The sequence below is a fragment of the Elaeis guineensis genome, chromosome 10, assembly GCF_000442705.2.
Source record: "Elaeis guineensis isolate ETL-2024a chromosome 10, EG11, whole genome shotgun sequence".
NCBI classification, from domain to species: Eukaryota; Viridiplantae; Streptophyta; class Magnoliopsida; order Arecales; family Arecaceae; genus Elaeis; species Elaeis guineensis.
Genome location: NC_026002.2, coordinates 72482876 through 72504314, shown reverse-complemented (window position 1 = coordinate 72504314; position 21439 = coordinate 72482876). Strand labels below are relative to the sequence as shown.

General features: G+C 39.1%; 2 protein-coding genes across 3 annotated transcripts; one reads left to right on the top strand and one right to left on the bottom strand.

Annotated features, from left to right (window-relative positions):
• The first annotated feature begins 2453 nt into the window (after positions 1 to 2453).
• Positions 2454 to 10843, top strand: LOC105032840 (ras-related protein RABE1c). Its single transcript, XM_073244235.1, has 9 exons — positions 2454 to 2704; positions 2803 to 2964; positions 9344 to 9416; positions 9611 to 9711; positions 9831 to 9896; positions 9987 to 10084; positions 10259 to 10321; positions 10400 to 10492; positions 10568 to 10843. Exons 2-9 carry the CDS (start codon positions 2892 to 2894, stop codon positions 10649 to 10651), a joined length of 651 nt encoding a protein of 216 aa, XP_073100336.1. The 5' UTR covers positions 2454 to 2704; positions 2803 to 2891; the 3' UTR covers positions 10652 to 10843.
• A 998-nt stretch (positions 10844 to 11841) lies between these two features.
• LOC105032839 (type I inositol polyphosphate 5-phosphatase 8) lies at positions 11842 to 17377 on the bottom strand. 2 transcript variants are annotated; one of them, XM_010907415.4, is made up of 11 exons: positions 17196 to 17377; positions 16255 to 16309; positions 16035 to 16113; positions 15751 to 15834; positions 15470 to 15557; positions 15186 to 15296; positions 13985 to 14438; positions 13676 to 13875; positions 13278 to 13386; positions 13030 to 13178; positions 11842 to 12806 (listed from the first exon to the last, which is right to left on the bottom strand). In XM_010907415.4, exons 2-11 carry the CDS (start codon positions 16297 to 16299, stop codon positions 12452 to 12454), a joined length of 1674 nt encoding a protein of 557 aa, XP_010905717.1. In that variant the 5' UTR covers positions 16300 to 16309; positions 17196 to 17377; the 3' UTR covers positions 11842 to 12451. The 2 variants fall into 2 exon arrangements, with proteins under 2 accessions (XP_010905717.1, XP_019702012.1); XM_019846453.3 differs by lacking the exons at positions 15186 to 15296; positions 15470 to 15557; positions 15751 to 15834; ... (1 more) ...; positions 16255 to 16309; positions 17196 to 17377 and adding an exon at positions 15137 to 15162 and having other exon boundaries at positions 11859 to 12806.
• Between the last annotated feature and the right edge of the window lie 4062 nt (positions 17378 to 21439).

The following is a 21439-nucleotide window of genomic DNA, read 5'->3' as shown; positions in this document are numbered from 1 at the left end:
AGATGCTCCTGCACGCTCTGTCCCTCAGTCATCCGCAGTTGGTAAAACTGCCTCCAGAGGAAAAGAGTGTTGGTGAGAGACTTCGCCATGTACAACTCCTCGAGCTTCGACCACAGCACCGTCGGGGAAGTCTCGCTCAGCACATGGATCACCACCTCATCCGTCAGGTACATGCGGATGGTACTCACCGCCTGCATCTGTAGCCGTTTCCAATCCCGCACCTCCATGGTGATCGGCTTCTCATCGCACAAGAGAGCTTCGATCAACCCCTGTTGGATGAGTACGTCCTTCACCCTTGCCTGCCACAAGGAGAAATTGCTCTTACCATCAAACTGGTTGATCTCCATCTTGATTGTTCCTATTTTCTCCATCTTCAATCTTGCTCACCACTACTGCAATCTACGTCCTTGTACCGCCTTGCTCTGATACCACTTGTTGGGTGGATGTCTGGCCAAGACACCATCTCCCAAGATCCTTTCAGTACCACGCGATGCAGCAGGAAGAAAGAAGAAACAAAACAAAAGAAAAAACAATCAAAATACGTGGATCAGCCACAAAAGGGCTCGCCTCCACGGGGTATGCAAACTTCACTATAAAAAAAAAATTTTACAAGAGGAGACCTCACCCTCAACCCTTGTACACCCAATTCTCTCTCACCTGAAGTTCTCCTCACAAAAGCTCTCTCTCTCTTGGAGACCCCCCTGAACCCCTGAAGAGCCTGGCGACCGCTGTCTAGGAGCCTCCTGCTCCTCTCACAGCGCCTCACGCCTCTCTCTCTCCTCTGGTTCGTACGGCGGCGAGAAAACCCGAATCCACACCCTCTCTGTTCGTCTCAGGGCTTTTATAGGTTTAAACAGGCTTTAAACCTTGATTAGAGAGGGATTAGGAGTCCTAAACAAAGCCAAAAAACTCCCTGGACCGTCGGATCAAGATCGGGAGTCCTCTGGGCCGTTGGATCGCGCTCCGGTCCACGGAATAGTATCGTGGACCGCGAGAAACGCGTGGGAAATGCCCATGCGGTCCACAGACCGCGCCGTGGACCACCCGGTCCACGGTGGACCGAGGCAAGGGGCCAGCAGGCCTGGGTCGCGCGTCTCGCGCAGGCCTGGGCCTGGGTCGCGCGTCCCACACGGGCCTGGGTCCCGCATTTCACGTGGGCCTGGGACGCGCGTCCCGCGCGCCGCCGCCTGCGGCCGCGCCGCTGCCGCCGGCCTTCCTCCGCCGCCTTGATTCTCGTGCCGATTTCAAAAGCTCGTATCTCCTCCATCCGAGCTCCGATTCAGGTGATCTTGGTCTTGTTGGACTCCGTTTTTCGCCGCGAACCTCGCTGTGGGCTCAATGTGGGCTGAATCTCGAGGCGTCAAATCCTAACAGAGCATCCTGATGGAAAGCCTTGTCGATCCTGACTTCAACCGTCATTCCTAGTTTTGGCCATCGACCATAACTTTGGCCATTAATCTAGGTTTTGGCTATCGATTTTAGCTCCGCTCCCATATCCTTAGCAACTGACATAAGAGTGATCCCAAATATCAGACGTCGATTCAAGAAAGGTTCTGAGCCCAACATTATCTTCAACCGAGAGATTCCTCACCGATTCTCGCCCTTAACTGCAGATTGCATTCCCTTCAACTATCGCTGGCTACTATATTCGGAAGAGTCAATCCTCATGTGGTTACATCAAGTTACATCATTCTATATGGAATTATACCACTCCAACGGCTGGCTGCGCATCAGATAAGGTCATGTTAAATCAAGCCATCTCTGAGAGTGGCTGAATGTGCGTCGGCTAAAGTAACGTTCGCCATCAAAGTCCAAACTGAGAGAATTATTATTTGGACCATGCTCGAGTAAACCACTCAAATTTCATGATGGATAACATGTTTATGATTTTTATCTCTTCATAAATATAAATAGAAAAGAGATTTTTTAGATATACATACTCATGCTCTTTAATTTTTTTATATTTTTTTTTATGTTTAAAATTTTGAATTTGACAGTCGAAAGATGTCGTTGGAATCAAATTTTAATCAAAATTTATTTTGCAGACCTCATCGTGTGCCGGTGAACCAACTTCAATCACTACAACCAGAGTCGACAATCAACGGCAACAATGGTAATTTTTAGCACCTACGGTACCGTAGAATCTGAGCAGGTAGCTCGTCTCATTTGCCCTTGTACAAATACCAAATCCTTCCAAGCTTTCGCAATCAACACCAAGTCCATCACACGTACGTTTTTTATTTCTTCGTTGCAGACTTGGAAAATCGGGGCACTCCCCCCCGACCTCAGATCCGTACAAAGTATCCGGCTTCCAAAGGGCTGGAAGGCCTTGAACGAGTCCAAGCACGGTCTTGCGACGACGGACCCAAAGAACCCGGCGACGCAAAAGCGACGACTCGCCAATCAAAACGGGGCAGTTATTTTGCTCAAGCCACCGGGAGGACAATTATACGCCACCGGGCGGTAACCACACCCCGAGGCGGAGGAGCCTGGGTGTGAGAAAGGGTAGAACTGATCAAGCTCATTCTCCGTTCTTCTTAAATAATAGAAAGAGAAAAAATCGCAAGGTTTCTCCCCTTCCTCTCCGACCCCGCTCAACGGCCGAACCCACGGCCAGCGACGCTTTTTCCCTCCCTCTCCCTCGATCGATCTCTTCCTTTCATCTTTCTAGATCTATATCTCTCTATGATTTCATTGAAATCTGGTATTTTTTTTCTACTTTTCCCCTCAATTTCTTCTTCGATCTTTGTTTCTTGCTCCAATATTTGTTAAAAGGGATGCTTTTTTTGATGATTTTCATAGGTAGATCTGTGATCGTGGCGAGGAATTAGGGATTTCGGCCCCTCGATTGGTTGTATTGTTGCTGTCTTTATTGTTGTTTTTTTGATTGGATGGCTGCTCCACCTGCTAGGGCTCGGGCGGATTACGATTACCTCATAAAGCTTCTCCTGATCGGAGACAGCGGTAAGGTTTCGTGTTTCTTGTCTTCTGATGGATTTGGTTGCGGCTTGGTACGCTTTTGATTTTGGATTTCATTCAGGGCTCGGCTGGCATCTCGTTGTTTCGGTCTTAATTTTGTTTCTCTTTGGTTTGGTTAATGGTTGTGAGTTAACAGAGTTGTGATGATTTAGGGATCCGAATAGCTATGGTTTGCTTTCTTTTATTTTCCCCTTAATTTGATGTTAGATTTGATTGGTGTTGATGGGGATGAAGATTTAGATTCTGGAATGTTTCAGTGGATTAAAGTCAAATAGTTCTGAATGGAAGTGATCGTTCAAGAGGGATCTGGCATTTAAGCTGTTTGAAAGGTAGATCTTTTCCATTTTCATGGGATCATTTTTTTGGATTTCGGCGCCAGGGTTCTGGATGGCATCCGACGCCACCCGTGCTATTGCTGCAACTCTTGATCTAGTCTTTTGTCTACTCAATATCTTGTTTTGTATTTTCCGTTGGTAATCAACAAGTTCTAAACGAGATAAACAAAAGCCAAAAGAGAAGATCGAGGTGTACCACACTGTTCCGTGTAATGCATAAAATGCCAAAAGAGAAACAGATGAAATTATTTTCTGTTGTGTTAAAAAAATGTTCAGATTTGAATGCAAGGTTTTTTGGAAACATGGAAGGGCACATATTCTATAGTAATTTACCCAAGCTTTTGGAAATACAGTGTTTATGTCCCTACTGTACTGTAGCTTCTAGTTGTAAATTTTGCACATGCTACTCGCGAGCAGCATAATATATTTGGATTTGCCATAGGCTGTTACTGTTGCGAACCATGATCCATTCTTTTCTTGATCTTGAGTCTGGCCTTATGGTATTGTCCAATATGCTTGGTTTGCTTTCTGATGAAGGTTATTTGGGTTTATGTGCTATTACTTTGTGTCTTCAATTTGAGAATTTATCCTGTATTCCTGTGTTCATTGTCTTCTTGATGAACTGCATATTGCATTTGTTCATGTTTATAAATAGAACTTTTTTCCTAGATTTGATTACTTCTCCAAATGCTATGCAGCACTCCTGAGGCTGCTGCTTGTGATAGAATCTCTTCTAAATCCTGCTTATTATGTTGGAGAGACAATACAATGAAGGGAAAGGCATGTTGATGGAAGTTGTTAGAAAGGGTTTTGGAAAATGCTTATTGTGACAATGATGGAGTCCTTAATAGGAACGACTAGCAAAATATGACATTATTTGCCTCCAAGGATCACACAATTGTAGACTTTTCTTTTGGACTATTACCTAATTTTGATAATTGATTTACTTTATAGTTTTTTTGTGAAAAAGAATATGGTCATGAATAGTAATCTCGCCTCATTTATATTTTGCTTGACTTAGAATGTTTTAACCATCTAGTAGGGATTCTGCCCCTTTTATTGAGCAGTAGAGTTAATGAGCATCTTTGTTTGGAGCTCTGTTTGCCACATATATATATAACACATGGTCGGTGATAGACATTTCCCATTTTTATATGTGTTTCAAATATTCATTTTGTAAATTCTCTATGGGTCATGCAAGTCATGAGAAGGTGAGTATCTTGGATGTAAGGTAGCATAATTCAGATATGGTGCAAAGTGATAAGTGATGCTTCACATGTATCAGAAAGGGATACTTAAAGTTTGGTATGCTCAAAAAGGAGAAAAGACTTGGAAACTTGGTCTAGTTAGTTTAAGAATTCATTTTGTGACCCACATGAGTGTTCTACCTGGAGATTCTTCTTTCATGTTAAAAGCTATATGTCATGAAATTAATGATTGATTTAGAAGTGTGATGGTTTGGTCTTGTTTAGGAGATAGTTGAGTTTCAATTCAATGGCCAGAAAATTGCATTATTTATGATCAGCAAGTTTCTTGCTTTGATCAGGCTCAGAAAAAGCATGGATCTTCCATTTTAACCTAACAAGTATAGCCAAAACCCCTTTCATTTTCTAGCAGCTGGCCCCAAGTTTGATCCCATTTCCCAATCAAATGATGTTAACTGACTGTAAAATATGTATGTCACCATTTATATGGTTATACAGTGTGAACTATTCATGGTCAAATCATTAAACTTTTGAGAAACTGTTTATGTGTAATTGTTTAAATGGATATCTACTGATCATTTGTTCTGCTTAATCATTTAGAAGAATGACAGAGCGATACTTCCTAAAAATTCATGGTGCATAATAATCAATACAATACACTCGATCATCTAATTGATGTTATTTGCTCTGAGAGTTTGTATGGTTGGGAAAATAGAGAATTCTCAGGAAAATGGTTCTCTGCATGATCATACCAATCCCATGCAACATTTTCATGGGATGTAACCTACCATGGCTGCCTCAGTAGTGCAGACAGTTCTTCCTAATGACAGATGACTCTGGATGATGTTGACCTCTATCTGAATTTCTTGTTTTGATATTTCATCACCAGTACTTCAGTTCTATTAAAATATGCAGCATGGCCAAACTCTTTGTTCTTCTCTATTTTTAATTTGGTATAACACATATCCATATTTTTATACATAGATTTATAATAAAGCTTAAATACTTAGCTTCTGATTACTCAGGTCCTTGTGCTTGATATTATATATGGCTTGTCTATAATTACATTGATAATAAGATTGTTTATATTTATAAAAGTTCTTTTAGTTCAATTTTTACTATGTTGAAATTGGATTTTTGTCCTTACAAGAAAATGGAATTGTGAATTACTCTCAGGCCTGTTTGTAAATAGCTCTCTAGCAGCGAGAATAACTAAAACATGTAAAGTGAACCTAGTTCCTAGATGCTCACATGTCTTCCTCTAGTCTTTATCTCTTCGTCTATGTTCTACGTGCTACCATCAGCTTCATTCTTTACTATTTCATCAAATTTTTGAGATAGGTTTTATATAATTCTTTTCTTTTGTTTAGTTCCAACTTGCCTGTAACTAGGTGAAGGGCCATGACTTGTAGAAAAACTATTTTGTGGTGGTGAATTTAGTACTACACTGATCGCTTTTTGAAGACATTTTGTTCTGTGGTTGGTTGGTACTTGGATAGGCTGTACTTCTGAATGCTTCCTAATGAGAATTTTGTCTTGCAGAAGCTTTCATTGATTTGGGTTGGTTAGCTTGAGACAAGGCATGCACAAAAAATAACTGTTTATTGGGAGAATACAAATGTTGCTTGCCATACAGTTTCCAAGTGGAATCCTTATACATCAAGAAATAATCTCACACTTCAACTTATTGTGCATTCGAAAAATCTTTATGTTCCAGGAAGAAAAAAAATGAATTTGCTGAAGTTGGGTATAGAGACAGATTTCACTATTAGAATATTTGTTGTGGTTTCTTATTTACGAGATCATTTTTTTTTAAAGTTCATGCTATAGTGATAGGTGATTTTTGATTTGAAGTTTACAAAGTGGTTTTATTGCATAAACAAGAGATTTACCGTAGCTGTTAAATGTTTTTTCATTTTCAAAAATACTTACTTGCATAAGTGGTATAAATACATGTGCTATTCAAGAATTCCCACTTTGTAAGAAAATCTCTATGTTGAAAGCTTCATTCGTGGTTTATGAAAAGCATCATAAAGACTGTCATACTTGTAGGATGGCAGCATGAACCAGCACGTATCTTGGTCATTTCTTATCTTAATAAATTTCTTTAAGAAATTCTAAAGCTGGATTGAATGTAAAACTGCTTCCTTCAACATTATGAGGTGGTTGTGGAAGGTGCTCGGCGAAGCTCCTGCAAGCTGACAGCTATTGGATGCGGAAGATTCTTGTGTCTTGGTCAACATCAGTCCATTTATTGGACCACTCATTTGGGAAACCTTTTATAGGATAAATAAATAATCAAATTTTAGAATTGGCATCATAGACTTAGTAGTGCAAGATACTGTCTATTTGTGATACAATAAAAATCTTCCTTATTCTTTTTTTTTTAAAAAAAAAAATATACCTGCCAATCATTTGAAAGAAGATAAATGCTGCCTGTGTCCCCCAAACTTTCCTTCTTTATGCTTTGTGAGCTTGATATTAGGACAAGATCATTTGGAATTAGATATAATCCTATCACAAGTTTAGTTGCTTTTTAGAGTTCTTTAAAGTAAAAGTGAACATGCCCATGAACTCCTGGCCTAGTTGACATTTAAAGTATTGTAACACTGCACCTCCCTTTGGCCATAGGGAATTGGATGTTTATGTAGCTCTAGAAGGAATCTTAATTGGCATGAAAGCTGAAATTTATTTGGATCATAAGAAGAAAAAGTTCTGAACAACAAAGAGAGAAGGTGAAGGGGGGAAATTAAAATAGAGGATCTTGAACAGAAAATTCTGGTCTTAAATATGAATAAAAACAATGCCAGTTTGAGTCCCTGTGTGCGGCGGGGGTGTGGGGATTGGTTGTTTTAATGTTCCATATATTTTGTTGCTTCATATGACTACCTATTATTTCTTATTTCTTGGACTTCCCATTTCTTTTGGTTAACTGTTTTCATTAGTAATTTTTTTGAATAAATCCATATCTTTAAGTTCATATAAAATCATAAAGCAATAAACAATTGCCATTGCTATAATCGGAGATTCATGGATGCTTGATCCATTCAATTGGAACAAGATCTCAACATGTTTAGATACCTTATTTGATTGAAACATTCTAATGGACTCCATACACCTTTGCTGGACTTGTATTTTCTTTCTACCCACCATTCACGAGCCTTGGAGTGTTGAATGTGCTAATTTTCCTCCGTGAGGGTTATTACATTTCTGTCCTTTTTGATCCTTTCATTCTCTGTGATATTCCATTATCCAACCTGGCGTTATAACTTTTTAGATGTTCCACATGTCCCTAGCTACTTAAGGGATCTTAATCTTGTTTCAATGCTAAATCTGTTTTTGCCATGGCATGTTGACATAACAAGTCATGAATCTAATTTCGTCTGAGTATTTCTGATTCATTAACTCAAATATTTGCTTGTTTCTGCAGTTCCTTTTTATTCATTACTTTGTTTGACTTTATGTTTTCACTTGTAGATCTTCTTATTGGAGCTCTTATCTATATAAGATCTTCAATGAACTTGAGTGGCTCTGAAACTTCATCTGTGACTGAAATATGCTAAAGGTTTTCTTGATCTCATAATAGAGAGTTAGGTGTCATCTTGACAAAGGCTATGGTTTTCTGTTTATTGTTTTTTGAGGCAATATTACCCAGTGCCCTGAAGTATTGGGGTTTTTGGGAACCAAGTTTTGAAATAAATGATGTTGCTGAACCTTAAGCACTTGCTTTTGTGGCCAACCATGAGAAGTGGTCTATATAACTTAAGGTTTATATTATATATATATATATATGTAGCATGCATGCATGGATATAAACCTACCCTATCGTAAGGATGTTATAAATTTGCTTTTCAGATTTGAGTTGTCTTGACTCTGCATGGATGGATGGATGGATGGATGTCTATATATATATAAACCTACCCTATCGTAAGGATGGATGGACGGATATATATATATATATATATATATACCTACCCTATCGTAAGGATGTTATAAATTTGCTTTTCAGATTTGAGTTGTCTTGACACTGCATGGATGGATGGATATATATGTATATAAACCTATCCTATTGTAAGGATGTTATAAATTTGCTTTTCAGATTTGAGTTGTCTTGACTCTGCGCCAATTTTGGTGGCATGGAACTAAATTTATGCTGGCAATTCTTTCTATAACTTAATGTCAAAAATTCATAGTTGCCTTGTTAGTTTACTTGGAAGTCTTATAGTCAGTAGAAGTTTTAGAGAAAATTTGATGTTTCTCTATATGTTGTTCCAACGGGGTCCAAGTTTGTAATGTTAATAGCGATTGCTTTACAAGTTTGGAGGTTTTGGATGCAATTGTGAAAAAGACATAGATTAAGGGAGGGTATTCTGGACGCATGCAATTGCAGAGTTTAATTTTCTCTTCTAGACTTTTCATTTCTTTTCTTCTTCTTTTTGGTTCTTTTCCTTCTTGCTTGCTCTACTGTAAGTCTGTGACCTTGTCTATAGGGTGGTGAAACCGAGGAAAGCTTCTGGGCAGAACTATGCTCTATTTCTATGATCTTGAAATGTTCAAAACAACATTACCTACTTTTACTCTGAATCCATTAGGAGAGTTATGATGTATGTTCTAGCTTATAATACAGTAGATATACCAGAATGATAAGAAATAGAAAAATCAGAATGAATGTTTCCCTCAAACAAGACATATCGAAAGCTGACTGATAGTCCAAGTGAAATAAAAAAGACCCTTTTTATACCAGAGAATCTTTTTGTTGATATGTAGATGCTGTACACACCTTTTGGATTTCAAGCACCTTGACATCAATTCCTCCTTTTGTAGGTGTTGGTAAAAGTTGCCTCCTCCTCCGTTTCTCGGATGGCTCCTTCACTACCAGTTTCATTACAACAATTGGGTGGGACGTTTTTCGAGCTCTTAAAGTCTGCTTTTATTAGTTCTTAATTTTGCATGACATATATATATATATATATATATATATATATATATATATATATATATATATATATATATATATATATATGTTAAAAATTCTATCCTATTTCACTAGTGTATGCTAGCTCTAATCCTGCAGTTATGGTCTTTGTGCAGCATTGATTTTAAGATAAGAACAATTGAGCTGGATGGCAAGCGGATTAAGCTTCAAATATGGGATACAGCTGGCCAGGAACGGTTTCGAACAATTACAACTGGTAGGTTTTGTTGCTTCTTTTCATTTGGACCTTTGGACTGGTTATATTTTTATGCATATAGTAGATTCTTTTGTCCAAAGATTTCTGGAGTAACCTTGTTTCACTTATTCCTTCTTCAGCTTACTACCGAGGGGCCATGGGTATTTTGCTTGTCTACGATGTCACTGATGAGTCATCTTTCAACAGTAATCACTTCGAATGCTATTTCCCCCCTTTATAATTTATGATTTATGCCATTTTCTCTGATTCTCATCATGTCTGGTTCTTGCACACAGACATAAGGAACTGGATCCGAAACATTGAACAACATGCTTCTGATAATGTGAACAAAATTCTTGTGGGTAACAAGGCTGACATGGATGAAAGCAAAAGGGTATGCTCCATGAAGACCCACTTTGTTTTGGCCATTTGTGTTGTCTATTCTCATTGCCAGTAGTTTGTTTGATCCTCTGTCATCTTGGTAATCTTCATGATCACCAAGGATGCTTAATTGTCTTTTCTGCCACCTGTTTGTTGCATCTCTTTGTAATGAACTTCCTTAAACCAGGCTGTGCCTACTTCAAGGGGCCAAGCACTTGCGGATGAGTATGGCATCAAGTTTTTTGAAACTGTGAGTATTGATGCCCATTCTGCTCCTCTGTAAAATGTTTTTATCTTTTACACTTATATGGGATATCATATATTGCAGAGTGCAAAGACGAATCTAAATGTGGAGCAAGTCTTCTTTTCAATAGCTAGAGATATCAAACAAAGGCTTGCAGAAACTGATACCAAACCTGAGGTGGGAAAGACTCTTTTCTGTGATGGAAGTCCTTAGAACTCTCTGCTATGGTACTAAATTTATTGCCTATTGTAGGATCGAACAATTAAGATCAACAAACCGGACCAGGCGGCTGCTGAGGGCAGTGCACCAGCAAAGTCTGCTTGCTGTGGTTCCTGAGTGAACAATCGGTGATGGTGGTGGGGTGGGTGTTAACTTTGTTGGGAACTAATTATCTTGTTACAGGTCAATGTTGTTATGAAGATAATCATTACATTGTGAGTGCTTGTATTTTTAATCCTTTCATTCTTTGCAACTACTGGTCTGGTGTGTAATGTAGTTCTTCCGGTGCTGGGGAACCTATTGGCTTTATTTTTTGGCATGGGACCGCGAACTGTGTTCCTTCTATTCTATCTTTCCTACTGAGGCCATGGCATTCTTTTACACTTTTGTCTAGCATACACTATGGGGTGGGTGGTCTGTTGGTGACTTATATGAGCAAAATCTTGAAGCACGCGTAGCTACAATGCTGTGTAATATTTTACTCTATTTTCTTGTCCTACCAGCGTGGCCAAAATTTAGGGATCCCTACTTATCCTCGGATACAAATTATAATCTCAAAATTCATTTTCCCCAGAAACAGACTCGACTAGATGGGCTCCTTAACTGTATTTGGTTAGAGGCGGATGCACTCAGATTAGCCATCTAACCTTCAGCTACAAAGGACACCTGCACCATCATTGTGTGTGATAACATATGAAATAGAACCTCCCTAGTTTTCTTCCATCGTAGGCGATTTGGTACCAGGTGATCGCTACTTACAGCTTGTGACGTTGGCCTGAGGTGTGCTCGAACTAGAAGGTGAAAAATAAGAGAGTATACGTTTGACTAATTTGATAGGAAGGCGAAGCTAGTAAAATAGAGCTGGGATTGATTGTAGGTTGAAGGAATTTGTGACAGAAGCAGCAAGTGTTGGCTTGAATTGTTACCTGCGCTACAGAGTCAGCTTGTGGTTTCTACCAAAAGAAAAAATGTGTAGCAGAGTATGTGCAGCAGTGTTGGGATATGTATTAGCAGTGTAAATATTATAATGGCGATGTGTTGGAGCGTGGGTGATGGTCCAGTTCATGAATGGGTGGTTGTTGGTTCACTTTTGAGCAAGTTGGGACTACAGCATGTTTTCGCTTTGGTCTCCCGCTTTGTACTTCTTTTCATGCAGCTCTGTGGGTTTCGAATCCGTGTTACATGACCCTCTTTCAGTATTTGCTGTGGCTCTCGAGCATTTCGTTGCCAATGCTCTTTTAACCTGAATCTGGTGTTTGGTGAAATTTTTTGCCATTTTTATGACACATTTTTTGTGACGCTATTTCCCGATTTCTTCATCATCTCATTCAGGAAATCTGTGACACAATCTTCCCCATCCAGCATTAAGACGATTTGGATCTGTTCACTCAAATCAGACACAATACCAACGCATAGAAACAAGCCATATGAAAATGAAGAATAATATGTGCAGAAGCCTCCATCCCTCCTAGCTTTTTTATCCTACCCTCTCACTCGAGATTACAAATACAAACAAGCAAAGGAAAAACTGTGTGTGGTACAAAAAGGACCCCACGTTCCATATGCTTTCCTCCTTACCCGAAGGCCAATATGATTAGACCCGCTAAAATTCGATGGCTCATGCCGAAGAAGCTAAAGGCTGCCATGCACGCAGGGTGTGGCTTTGGGCCCGGATCCCCGCATGTCCACTTGCATGGTTCCATCCATTAGCAGTCTCAACTAATTACTCTGGCGAACAACGACCACGACGACAAGAAACTAAACTTGAACTAAGAAGAGCGGGTGGTCGGCCCACTTCTTTCTTTTAAAACCTCCTCTTTTGCTTTCTCCACTTCGAGAGTAGCAGACTTCTCTTTTCCTCCGCTGCATCGCTTTACAAAAAAGAAAGGATAAGTATTGGAGGTCCAAAGCAAAGAACTAGCACGGTGAGGGGTGGATGGGTCTGAATCTGGATGAGCTCAAACAACTTTTCATTCTCGTTTCGAGCAGCTCCTCTGCCTGGACCCTTCCGCATGATGCTGATGATGATGAGTTGCCACTGCTACCGTTGGCCATGGAGGTAGTGGTTGTAGGCCCTGATCTCCTGGCCCTGTTGTAGAAGTTGTGCTTTGGGTCCTTGTCCCTAGCCACTGCTGCTGCCTCCTTGTCCTCACAGTTATCGAGTTGTACAGAGAAGAGGGAATATACAGGTCTATGGTCAGAGAATCGCAACTCGCCTCTTGTATACCACATCTGTTTCATTCCCTTCCCTCGCCATAGGATCCTGTCGCACCTGCACAAGTATCACAAGCACATTAACACTAGTTAATTCTGCTACAGTTGGCGCTATGATTAGCTTATAAGTTCACCAGACAAGATTCCTTGCTTTCTTTTCTTTTCTTTTCTTTATCAATTCCTTATTGTAGGTCATTTATTCGTTGCAGAAATTATGTTAGCCTCATTTTTGGCTCGTTTAAGTAGTAGAGTAAGGAAAATGGCAGCGGGACCGAGCGTACCAAGCTGGGGTGCGTCTCTTATCTCCAAATTTTGCAGGTTTGACAGCGTAACGGTCAGCATTGTGAAGGTATTTGTAAGTTGGAGGGAAACATATCCTCCCTTCCTGCCATCCTGTAAATACCCTGCCAGCTCTCTGCTCAATGTGGAGCTGCAGATATAGCATCAAGTTTAGTCTTCCATGGCAAAAGAAACAAAAGTAGTCCAAATTTAAGATTATTTGAGAAAAGCTAGGATCATTGTTGCTCACCTGATCTTTTTCTAGTAGTGCTTGCCAGTCATTCTTATGTAACAATTCGTCAGCGTCGCCACAGCCAGCTACGAGACGATAATTAAGATCTCCAAGCCATAAGATCTTACTGCAAAGTGGAAAGTTTAATTAAGTAAATCGTTCTAGAACTTCAAGCACTAATTAACTGCATGATCCTTTTCTCTAATTTTAGCCATATATGACATTTTTTCACCATGTTCTCTATGATTGCCAAGGACATGATGTTTCTGACTTCAGCTTAATAAAATTGTTGTACAACCACCATAAGAGAATGAGAAGTTAAGCTCCAACCCTTCTTTATTTCAGCTATCATATTCTAGCTACAGAAACATCTGAAAACTTCGTATCTTGGGTCCAGCAAAGAACAAGGGACTCACTCGTGTCCCAATATGGTGGCCGGTGAGACTGCAGCAGATCCAGATAATCTATGAGATGGGGGAAATCTGGTTCTCCTCAGAATCTCCATCACATCCAAGTTCCTCCTTGCTTCATCACCATCTTTCTCACCAGAAGTCAGATGTGTGCACACAAAGCAAAATGTTGTATGACAGAGGGTCATGCTGATTGAGATCGATCCCTGCAATCCAAAAGCACACATAAGAATGAGTTATATCCATCTTAATTAGAGCACAGGATGTATACACTGGAGGACATCTGACAAGAGACTGATCAATAGCATGGCTTACCTTGTTCCCCATGTAGCCCATGATGCCTCTCCCAACACAGGAGACCTTAATGCTGGTCACCTGCTGCATGAGATCAGCTCGGACCCACACGCACAGGAATATCCCCACCATCTGCTTGCTGGCAGCAAGGCAGTATCGAACACCGCGCCCCGATCCTAACGAGCAGGCTTCCAAAGAATCCTCATCCCTGCTACTGCAGCTAGGAACATTGTTGCTGGTCTTTCGATCCGCCTCGCCATCCTTCTCTCCTTCATCCATCTGATCCTCCATGGAGAGGATATCTGAGAAGCTGAGCCTTGGTTTCTGGGCTGCATTGTTGTAATTATGAGCAAGGAAAGGCCTCTTCTTCTTGTTGTCGAGGGCTTGGCGGATAAGGGAGAGCCACTGGAGGGCGGGGCCCCTGTCCTCAGCACCCAATATATTGCCTGCGTTCAATGGGACAATTTCCTGAAACCTGTCCATCTCAAAAGAAAGCACAAGGAAAATGCATCAATCTTCCAATTAGGCCCTCATGTTGGGTCAAATAAACACGCTCGACTCTTTAAATCTATGACAAATTCTGAGAGAAAGGACACGTTTATGGTCAATTGCTGTTTTCTATATCACATGCTTATTTGCAACCATCATGGCTAGCTTTTGCTTGCTGGTTGGATGAGTTCAAGGATCAGGACATGCCATATGCAAGGCACCGGTTCAAAAAATGAATAAGTTTCATTGACTTGCAGCAACATCCTACTAAAAAATATAATCTAGACGGTCATTAGGGTTTGAAAATTTTGTTGTATTAGTAAGAGCATGGTGGGATATAAATAAGGTTGCTATTTCCACTGGTTAAATCTACAACATAGTTGTCATGGCTTTGAAGCATGTCTCTCACCGAAAATCTGTACTATATCTTCAAATTCAAATTAGAACGATGAGATTTATCCATAAACTGTCGATACTTGGGATTTGTTATTTAATTAAGGTTTTGCAGGTTGATACTTCTAATCTCATTGTTGGCCAGACTCTGAGTGTTTATTTTGCGTTGTTTCATTTCAGGGACTGGGAAAAGAAAAGGACAAATGCTTCTTGTTCTCCCATGTTAGGCCAAAGATTGTAATTCTAGCGACTAATAGCCACCACTTACAGCCAAAGTATAAGTGTACATACCCAAGAACGTAGATATCAGCAGGAGATGAAGTAGTATAAGTGTACATACCCAAGAACGTAGATATCAGCAGGAGATGAAGTGTTCATCAACCAATCCTTCAAGTTGAGTTCCCCTTGGTGAGGTGATCTCCCTCCCACATTCCATGTCCCCACGAACATCCTGTTGCCATGATTAAAGTAAACCATCATGAAGCTGGGTTAAGCCATAGTCTCTTGTTAAGTATTACTTAATGCTTTTGCCACTAGGACTAAACGCTCTACTATACTTTCTCGATACCATTAATCAATTCAAAGCCACTGAAAAGAGAGTGAGGGTTGGTAGGTGTTCAGTACTTGATGTTGTGGGAAGCAACAGCTGGCGGATCCGGTCCAAATGGAGACGGTTTAAGACTCCCAGAGCTCTGCACCAACCACCCACATCCTAAAATGATGCAGGGATGAATCCAAAAGAATGGAAACCCGTTACACATATATTAAATAGTAGGTGTAAGGCTGTTAGTTCCATAACAACTGCCTCCCTCCCCAGGCTCAAAGGCTGCACCAGCTTCAGAGAGCAGGTGATGGAGTAGAGAATATAAAAGCAAACAAAGACCAGAGAGAGAGAGAGAGAGAACCTGAGAGATCTGTACTCGAGAAGATGCTCCTATCTTTATCTGAGCAGCTCTTCCTCCTCTCCTGGACTACTCCAACTCCACCACCTTTTGGAATTAGATTACAAAAAAATCAAGTCGATTAAGATATAATCTCATCGCAGCTTGAGCTGTGTGCAAAATGGAAAACAAGTAATGGTATTCAAAATACGTGGAAGGCCAGAAGGAATGGGCTTGTCTTCAGTATTAGTACTCATGATTAGCATAATGTAAATTGGATTTAACCATATAGAATTTGAAGTACTTACTGTTGTAATCGGAATGGAAGTCGTCAGTGCTGGTCTTTATGTTGAGCCATTTCCTCATCACCGTTTTCGGCCATGAAGACTGAAAAAAAAAAAAAAAAAAAAAGAAGATATTTTGAAGGTTCAAACAAATATACACCAGAAAGGTTGTTTAAAAAAAAAAAAATCAACATTTGAACAACGGGAATCCAATTCATGAAAAAAAGAAAAAAGAAGCACCCACCTTTTGATTTTCACTGGTCTCTGTTTTCATTGTTTCTTGAGACATAGAAGCAGACCTGGTTAAAAACATAAAAAGGATCAAAGAATGAACATTCTGTACAAAGATTCGTAATGTTTCCTTGTTGAATAGATTAACAGAGAGAGAATATGGTGGCGGAGTGCTCCATGTTTTTGATTCTTGCTGTTGAGCAAGGGATGAAGCAAGCAGAGGAATAAAGTGAGACAGCGTGCAATGAAATAGAACCAATGAGGAAGGAGGCAAAGGTTTTATGTTCTCTTTTCTCCTCGCAAACATTGAAAGTTTTTACAACTGGTCCTAAAGGATGAAAATGCAAAAATTTTAAACTTTACAGTTTGGAGGAGTTGAAACATAAGGAACCTAGAGGAATGACTCCAAAAGTTTTCACCTTTCTATCGTTGTTTAGATCTTAATACTCCCGGAAAGCAGTAAACAAGCTTCAAAAGCCTATAAAAGTGATGCGATCGGCAGAGATCAACATGGAACTGAGAATAAACTAACTCATTCTTCCACTAAGCCAGCGGAAAGGTACCAAATATGGAAAGATCTCGACTCCTATCAGTTCTAGAGCTCGGGATCACGAAAAGAGCAAAAAAATGGCCGCTTTCCCAATAACATTGCCCCGAAAATCCCCGAATCACAAGAAAACAAAAAAACAATAACGGAGAAGGATCTCACACAGACGGGGACATCAATCAACAATACTCTTTAGATTTCAGGAATTCTCCCGGAGAAAGGGAAAAAAGAAACTGGATAAGATTTGAATCAATGCGGACAAATAAACCATCCCCACAGTATCTTAATTCCAGCACGCGCATCAAAAAAAAAAAAAACTTCTTTTTCTCAAAGATCGAGAAAAGAAGAAAGAAGCATGCATCTCATAGCGACAAAAAGGGGAGGCCGTTCATAGAATTGCTGCTTACCTCTGACGTAGTCTCTTCTCTCTTTCGAGTTTTTTTTCGAGACCAGAGAGAAAGGAAAAGAAAAGAAAGAGAGAGAATTTTAGGAGGGACAAGGGAGTCGGGCCCGTAGTTGGTTTTATAGAGGGAGAGAGAATAAAAGAGGAGCGGGAGGTGGAGGAGCGAACGGTGGCGTCGGAGGCGGGAGTCGGAGTCGGTCCTACTGAGAACTCGTTTCAATCTTCTTCTCTTTCGGTCAGACTCTACGTGGAATTAGACTTGCGGAAAATGCCCGGAATTGTGATTGGAGGCGTCGCCGATGGTTTTGCCGTGTCCACGCTGGCCTGCCTTTGCTTCTGCTTACCTGTCAGGCTAAAACCTGGTGTTAAAAGGCCTATCTGAGTATCTGGTTGGTTGCGTTCAATTTTTCATCGTGGAAGAAAAAAGCATTCTAGTCTACAAGTCTAAGAGTTAATAACCGCACTTGGCTTCCATGATCCAAAAAAATATGAAATATGAAATATTTTTTATTAAAAAAAAAAATAAGAGATTGGGTAAGTTGTTAAAAGACTGTCGGCTCTAAAACATACATCAAAGGGAACAAACTAATATAGGAGTTCTATGGTTCAGTTATTGGTTTAATAAGCTATTACATGTAGTTGTTATAGCTATAATAATTATAACAATGACTATTGTAGTATGTTATAATATTAGCAAGTTCAATATTGTTGGTATGGGTTGTGTAATGAGAAAGAATATTGAGGTTCATTGTCAAATCTTATTTTTTTAAAGATTAATTAAGTGAGTTTTAGATATAATATATTTAAATTTATTTTTTTATTTAAAGTGGGCCAGTAATATTTTCATCTTTTAGGATGAGACGATGATACTTTTCTTTTTGCCGTATGATAATTTTATAAAAAAAAAAAAGGGTTAGACAAAGAGTTCGGAGTTTTTTTTTTTTTTTTTTTTGATTACATGACGTGTTTTTGAGAAAGAAGTCAAATTTATTATTTTAATCTTTATTTTTTTAAATAAATATATTTTTTTAATTTATTTTTAAGTAAGTGTGTGTGTATATATATATATATATTTGATAATAAGGAGTTAGAATTTTCTGACTCAGTTTTATTGGAAAAAAAAGAGGATCCTACAGGTTGTACGTTAATACTGGCTTTCGTGCCAGTTCTCAGGAAAGGGCCCTGTTACAGTGAGCTCATTTACATAGGAGATATTTTTTTTTGATGCGTACAGGGCAGATTTTTACATGTTACTTTTTACACTCTTGCATGGATGTACATGTATCACTTTCTTCTTAATTGTTATTTTCATGATGTTTGTTTATGTCCTAAGCTGCTATGGTCAAAATAATATCCCGTTCTACGAGCTCCAGTTTGCTTTGGCAGACGGAAAGGATGCGTATTGATAGCAAGATAGAGTCAAGAGTCCTTATGATTAGAGACGTGAACAAATCATGCTGCTCGCAAGTTATTCAAATTTGATTCGATTCGATTATTATAGTATTTAAATTAAATTTAAATAATTTTTTAAATTAAATTTAAATAATAAAATAATCAATTTACAAATTTACTAATCTATTTAAATATATATATATATATATATATTTAATAATATTATTTTTATTTATAATATATATATATTAATATATATATTATTAATAAAATTATAAATTTGAATTTAAATTTAAGTATGGTTCGATTGATATTCGAATCGAATCAAATCAGTTTTAAATTTTATCTATTTTTTATCGAATCAAACTCAAATTTAAGATATTAAGATTCCATCGATTTCGAATCTTGATTTCAAATATTTGAAACCAATTGCATCATATTTGTGGTCTTAATATAATTTTTTTTTTTATATGATATTTTACTGGATGGCCAACATATTGCTGCTTCAGAAAAATAAATTCAGATGTGAAATTGAAAAAGTAGAAAAGAATCATTATATTTCTGGACAAGGACATCCACAATTACGTCGGAGATGCTTTCCAATAACTTTTTTTTTTTTTTTTTGGACGGAAGTGGGAGGCAAAATTGGCCCAGAATTTATTGATGATGTAACGGAAGATATTTACAGGGTGTGAGAGAGAACAGCAGCAGTGATACTAGGAACTGTCACTGCTCTTGGAAGATTTTAGCAATAAAGAGGAAACAGAAGTGACTCAAGAAGAAAGTCAAAGGACTCCCGGATATTGATGTTCATGCTTCAGTTTGGCCAGATTCCACACAACCCTACTGTTCTGATAACTCGATGAGCTCCTCCATTTATCTGTTTCATCAGATCAACCTTCAAAATGGATGTCAAGATAGTTGCCTTTTTGCCCACAATCTCTTCAGAAGGAAAACCATGCAGCAAGGATCCAAGGCTACTCCAAAGTTTCGCATGGTTTCCAGCCAAAAGTGGAAGTGTGTAATGCATTCTGTAGAACAACACGGATAGAGGAGTTCCTTCCGGTAAAAATTCTAACATTCTTTTCTTTCCAAATCTCCCAACATAGAACCGCAGAAAGTTGGTCCCCTGCTTTCTTTAGAGATGGTTGAAATTTTTTCTCTTCCAACCGGTCCAGAGGTGATGAATACTAGCTGGCCAACCCCTCAAGTTTAATTGAATTTTGATAGAGCTCCATAGAGTTCAAAATTAAGTGTGAAAGGAATTTCATCATTGAGCTGTAAAGAACACGACCCGAGCTTACTTGCCAACCTTCTCTACCAAGTACCTTTTCTGTATGGAGCTTATTCCTCAAGGCCAGTCAAAGAAAGACTTTAATTTTTCCAAGTGCAGGCGCTTTCCAAATAATTTTGTTATATGGACGCACAAGGTCCCCGTTGTTGATAAATCTATAATAAGAGTCGATTAGAGAAAATAATATTTTGAGCAAACTTCTATTAAGTTAGCAAAGGGACCCCTGAGCCTGATCCTACAAGTCAGTGCCCTCCATGACCATGGAGATGCTTTCCAATAACATAATTGGAATTGTGATCATCAAAGTTTAGAGTTTTACGCTCTGCCAGCACCTGTATCATTAAAAGAAGAGGAAAAAGAAAGAAGTTTTCTTAATTCCTAATCAATTGATCCCTCTGCAAGAAAGTTCATTGACAGACAATCGATGAACAATCATGGGAGGGCCTAATCCATCAAATCCTCTTGATTGCATCCTTAAGATATAATCGCAAGGACCCCCAAGCATTGCCAGTCACATGTCATCCTTCACGTGGATTCAATGATGCATTCAAATATTTAATGACATTGCAGAGGAGATTTCGATGGAGTAGGGATCAACCTCGCAACTTTCCACTATATTCTATTCATTCATTTGACTACAAAATTGAGCATTAGATGCCACTGATGCCCGTTGTCCCAATACTCTACTATTTGGCCATTTATAATTAAGCATTTTGACCTTCAGATTCTACAGAAGGCGTGAGCAAATTTTGATCTCCACCGGGATTCCATGATAAAACTGCAACTTGAGAGGAGGGTGTATTCTCGAAACCCTAGATATGTCTAATATTTTTCCGGTCTCTTATACAGTACGTGCGAGTAAAATATAATTTTTGGATCAAGATGTGCTTTTTTGATGTGAAATGGAGGAAGTATGGAACTTCCCCTGATTTAAGAAAATGTCAATGTGAAATGGATACAGAAAAGGATCAAAAGAAACAGGGATGTTTTCAGCTTCATATAAGAACAAGATGTCTCAAATGCAACTAGGAAGAGTGATGTGTTGCCAAGAAGACGAGCTTTCCTAGATCAATTTGTGACGTTCTATTTTCTTTTCAGCAAAAAAAAAAAAAAAAAAAAGATTTTTCCCCGGAATGAATGAAGGATATTTTGAAGAGGAGCATAGATGAAGTTTTTCTTCTTCAGAAAAATTCTTCTATTTCTTTCTTTCTTACCCAATGTGCCAAAAAGATGCCATCCTGAGCTGATCCCAAGCCCTTCTAATTGGTTGCTGAACTCCCTTGCAAAGACCGAAGGGAGAGAAAATTGGCTGGCCATCCTCCAAATTTCAAGCAAGTCTTAAAAGTGGATAAAATACTCCTCACAAAGAACATTCGAAAAATAAATATGATACAGTCTTGACATCAGACCGACAAAGAGGGCACTAGGATCTCACGGACAGGTCTTTCTTTGCAAGAAAAAAAATTTTTTCCCCCAAAAGAATACCTTCATCTTCTCCGGAACTAATGTTTCCAAATAACTGCGTAGAATGGGCAGAGCAGATCACTGCTGTTGATACGCAG

Coding starts and splice junctions, on each gene's coding strand:
- LOC105032840 (XM_073244235.1), top strand. CDS start 2,892: ATGGCTGCTCCACCTGCTAGGGCTCGGGCGGATTACGATTACCTCATA. Junction 10,085..10,258: donor ACATGGATGAAAGCAAAAGG/GTATGCTCCATG, acceptor TCCTTAAACCAG/GCTGTGCCTACTTCAAGGGG. Junction 10,322..10,399: donor GCATCAAGTTTTTTGAAACT/GTGAGTATTGAT, acceptor CATATATTGCAG/AGTGCAAAGACGAATCTAAA.
- LOC105032839 (XM_010907415.4), bottom strand. CDS start 16,299: ATGTCTCAAGAAACAATGAAAACAGAGACCAGTGAAAATCAAAAG. Junction 16,114..16,254: donor AGACCAGTGAAAATCAAAAG/GTGGGTGCTTCT, acceptor TTTTTTTTTCAG/TCTTCATGGCCGAAAACGGT. Junction 13,876..13,984: donor TGGGCTACATGGGGAACAAG/GTAAGCCATGCT, acceptor TTTGGATTGCAG/GGATCGATCTCAATCAGCAT.